At 36.2% G+C, this 4,361-nt stretch overlaps 1 protein-coding gene across 1 annotated transcript; it reads left to right on the forward strand.

Annotated features, from left to right (window-relative positions):
• The first annotated feature begins 656 nt into the window (after nt 1-656).
• On the forward strand, nt 657-2,204 carry LOC126600813 (E3 ubiquitin-protein ligase PUB24-like). Its single transcript, XM_050267468.1, has one exon. The coding sequence runs from the start codon at nt 846-848 to the stop codon at nt 2,055-2,057; it is 1,212 nt and encodes a 403-aa protein (XP_050123425.1). The 5' UTR covers nt 657-845; the 3' UTR covers nt 2,058-2,204.
• The last annotated feature ends 2,157 nt before the right edge of the window (nt 2,205-4,361 follow it).

Here is a 4,361-nt window from a genome sequence, read left to right on the forward strand (position 1 = left end):
CCAGAATAAAAATATAAACAAATTTCGGATTCCCTGCTCTTTGCTTTGTTATTAAATTATTGGAACTTAAATTTAAAGATTATTCCTTGTGCAAACTTTGGCTTTTGAGTTTAATCTAAAAGATTCAGTCCCATTTCTTTTCCGTATAGGCGGCTAATACTAATTTAATACGTGAAGTAGTCATCTAACCAATTGGCTTGGACACTAGACCGCTTGTGCCCGACCATTCTGTCTTGCCTTAAATGGAATGGCTCTCTTATTTATGCTGCGCCCCAACCCGGGTCCCTCGTCCTCTCTTCACCGCTCAGTAACCCAAGAAGTTGGTTTTACCAACACAATAGTAGGAGATTCTCTTAAAAGTGGAATTTTTTATAAATTCTTCTTAATATTATGAAATATTGTACAAAAAATATGAGATGTCAAAAAACCTATACGAAGTTTCATTTTTTAAAGTCTCCTTAGCATTGTGCCAAAAACATTCCGTGTTCCTTTTAATGAGCATCTGGCCACAAATTTCTTCCTTTTGACCACTCAACACTGTGCCTTGGCATGCCTAGTGTTACCTTCTAGCTAGAACAATTGTCCCAATCACACTCCACACACACACACACACACATATATATATATGTACGTCGACTCCATGAATAAAGAAACTACTCTCTCTCTCATCACCTTGGTCAAATATGCAGCCGCGTACTCTTACCACCTCCCACAAGGACAAAACTTCCCTCCTTCCACACTCAATGTATCAATATCTTCATCATTTAATCCAATTTCCAGCTTCTTAGTTCTCATCCCCTCCATCAAATTTTATCATTTGTTAAACATACAACCACTTTTTTCTCATGGATGGCATAGAAGTTCCTCAGTATTTCATCTGCCCAATATCTCTTCAGATCATGAAGGACCCTGTGACAGCCATTACAGGCATCACGTACGACAGGGAGAGCATCGAGCACTGGCTATTCCAGAGCAAGAACATCACATGTCCCGTCACCAAACAGCCACTCCAGAAGGACTCCGAACTAACGCCTAACCACACATTGCACCGCTTAATTCAGGCATGGTGCACTAAGAATGCCTCCTACGGCATTGATCAAATACCAACTCCGAAAACACCTCTCAACAAAGCTCAAGTCCTCAAGCTCCTCAAGGACTTCTGGCACCCTCAGCTCCAGCTGAAGATTATCAGAAAGTTGGAGCTCCTGGCGGTGGAAAACGAAGGGAATAGGAAGTACATGGTGGAAGCCGGCGTGGCTAATGCCATGTTGTTATTCATTACAAACAGATGTTACAAGAACGACCAGGTGGATGGCCTAGAAGAAGCCCTTAGCATACTTCACTTTGTTCGGATTTCGTCCGAAGAATTAAACCGTCACTTTATGGAAAACTATCATATCATCGATTCGTTGACATGGGTTTTTGGTTGCGAAATGGAGAATCAAATCACGGTGAGTACGTATGCGGTGTTGGTCCTAAAATATATCATCCAAAAGGCAAACTCACGCGTGCTAGAAACCCTAAACCCTGATTTTTTTAAGAAACTTGTTGGGGTTTTGAGAAATGGGGTCACAGAACAAGGGATGAATGCAGCTCTACATGTCATGTTAGACGCTTGTCCTTGGGGAAGAAATCGAATCAAGATGGTCGAAGCTGGGGCTGTTCACGAGCTCATCGAGCTTGAATTTGGTGCACCGGAAAAGAGAACAACGGAGCTCATTTTTGGTATATTATTTCATTTGTGTTCTTGTGCTGATGGGAGAGCTCAGTTTATTAGTCATAAAGGAGGCATCTCCGTTGTGTCAAGGAGACTTCTTAGGGTTTCTCCAGCAGCTGATGACCGAGCAGTTTTGATCCTTTCTATGATATGCAAGTACTCAGGAACCAACTTGGTGCTTCAGGAGATGTTGGAGTTTGGAGCTGTTGCTAGGCTTTGCACTTTGATCCAAGTTGACTGTCCTCCATACTTGAAAGGCAAAGCAAGGGAAATCCTTAGATCACATTATGAGGAGTGGAAGAACTGTCGTTGTCATGATATTTCTCTGTATCCCAAGTGACCAAACACAAAATGTGTTACATACAAATTAATTAAATTTACCTACTGTTTATGATATGTTCAAAACTTGAGGGGGTTTTGTGAAAACACAAAAAACCTCAAGGGATGTATGTCTAATTAATGTAATTAATTCCTATTTTCACAACAATAGTGTCAACCACCTTCAGTCTCTGCAATCTACATTGCAGTTTTACAAATTCACTCTGCATTGCAATTTCTTTTTTATTACAGTCAAATTTGTCTCACCTTTTCTCATTTTCAACTAGAACATATTTCGAATCAAGTTAATCGCTTAGGGCTTACGGTTTACATCTCTAGTTTTGTAATCCACAATCCAAAAAGCACTAGAAAATCCTAAACCCAAACCAAATTTAAACGTATAAGAACTTGTTTGTAAGTGCTTTTAAAATGACTAAAACCGTTTTTAAAATAACTAAAAAGTGGAATTGATTTTAAGTTTCAAAAGCATTTCAAGTGCTTTTTAGAAGAAGCACTGGATATGTAATTCTTGCAGCAATCATTTCAATTGCTTTTCCAGGATCCATTTTACTAAGAATTGGTTTAAACAATATTTTCACCAAAAGCGTTTTCCAGTATTCTAAAGAATTGGTTTAAACAATATTTTCACCAAAAGCGTTTTTCAGTATTCTAAAAGAACTTCCAAACAAGTCTAGTACTCATTCTAAAACTCCAACACCAGAAGCTAATATTAAATGCAACTAATTTGACTATAATAAAACGAAAACTATAACGTAAAGTCTGAATCTGCAAACGAAACCTGCAATTGAGGAGTTCTGTGTGTCATATTCCTTATGTCTTGTGTATTTATTTTTACTAACAAGGGAGAGAGAATCCTTTTTGCTCTCCAAGTATACAATTAGATATTTGTAGAATCCTACATATAACCTACTAGGACTTCCACAATCACACTCCTAATGAAATTAGGCCTACAATTATAATGGGATTTTTACCATCTGCAAAAGTAGGAATAAAACACTTAAAATACTTACAAGAGTACTGGATAGTTATAGTATGAATACTCATGCAAGGTCATTCTTTGTAGAAATTATATAAAATAAGTTATGTTGAAACCGAATCTTAATTAATTATTTAAAACAAAGTTTAGAAAAATTGATTTTATAATTTAAAATAATAAAAAAAGAATTTTAATAAAAACAATTAAACGAATCGGCAAGAAAGCAAATTTAAGAAACAAATTGTAAAAAACACGATTTTGAACCAATGATAAAAAGACACTAGGGTTCTGCAACCCCTTTAATAATACTATGTAGTTTTACCATTCACTTATGAATTACACATGGAACTTTAAAGGTTAGGTTTCCTAATGCTTATTCTACTTGTGGCATTCAAGATAGAACACATATTAAACATGCAATTCATTTGTGGCATTCAAATCAAATGTAAATATGCATGACTCATTATGTTTTGTGAAAACCTTTTGAAAAACCATGTGACCTGTAAGAGCATGACATTCGTCTTAAGTGAAATAACAATTATCAATCACAAGAGCCCCTACTCAATCTTGCGGTGATATTCTGACCGAATTACATCTAATTTCTCGTCTAAACATCCTAATGATGGCCAATCATCAAGACATATAGATAATTTAAAAGTAGTAATTAATAATTCAAAGTATACATGCATAACATCATAAGCAATTTAATAAAGACTACATATTCATGTTAAGGCTCGTGGCCTCGTCCTAGCAAAAGGAATTAGTTACACATAATCATAATTAAAAACCAAAATATTATTATGAAAATGATAGAGAACACCTTGTAAAATGAAGTTGAATCGTAAAAGCTCTCTATGCCTAGTTCTCCAAAGTAGTGCACTGAGAACCCTAATGGCTAGTTGTGCCTTATTTAAACTAATACAAATCCTTCCTAGAAAATGTCTTTAAAAAACTAAGAAACAAAATAAATTAAGATAAACTAGAAAACAGTCTCCTACACTAATGTGGACCATCAGCCCAACCACAAATCTGCCACGTTTATGGGCCAAATCAGCTCCATAATTGGCCCAAGAGATCTCTTTTTAAAGTTTGAGTTGTCCTAAACATGTTTGTAGAAGGGCCCATCACCAGAAAATGCCATCTTAGACACCAAAAAACCCAAATAAACCTGAAACATCACTTTACCAGCTTTGCGTGATGATCCTTCCTTTATCTATTCGTCATAAAATAACAGCTCAACATAACAATATGAAACTTTGACATGAACAAGTTGAAAGATTCACGAACATCCTCCAATTGGAATTGCTCCAAAATTCATCTGTTTGATCA

Source organism: Malus sylvestris, chromosome 14 (assembly GCF_916048215.2).
Source record: "Malus sylvestris chromosome 14, drMalSylv7.2, whole genome shotgun sequence".
In the NCBI taxonomy this organism is placed as follows: Eukaryota; Viridiplantae; Streptophyta; class Magnoliopsida; order Rosales; family Rosaceae; genus Malus; species Malus sylvestris.

Bases quoted from the DNA above. Each gene is read 5' to 3' on its own strand.
- LOC126600813 (XM_050267468.1), top strand. From the start codon at position 846: ATGGATGGCATAGAAGTTCCTCAGTATTTCATCTGCCCAATATCTCTT.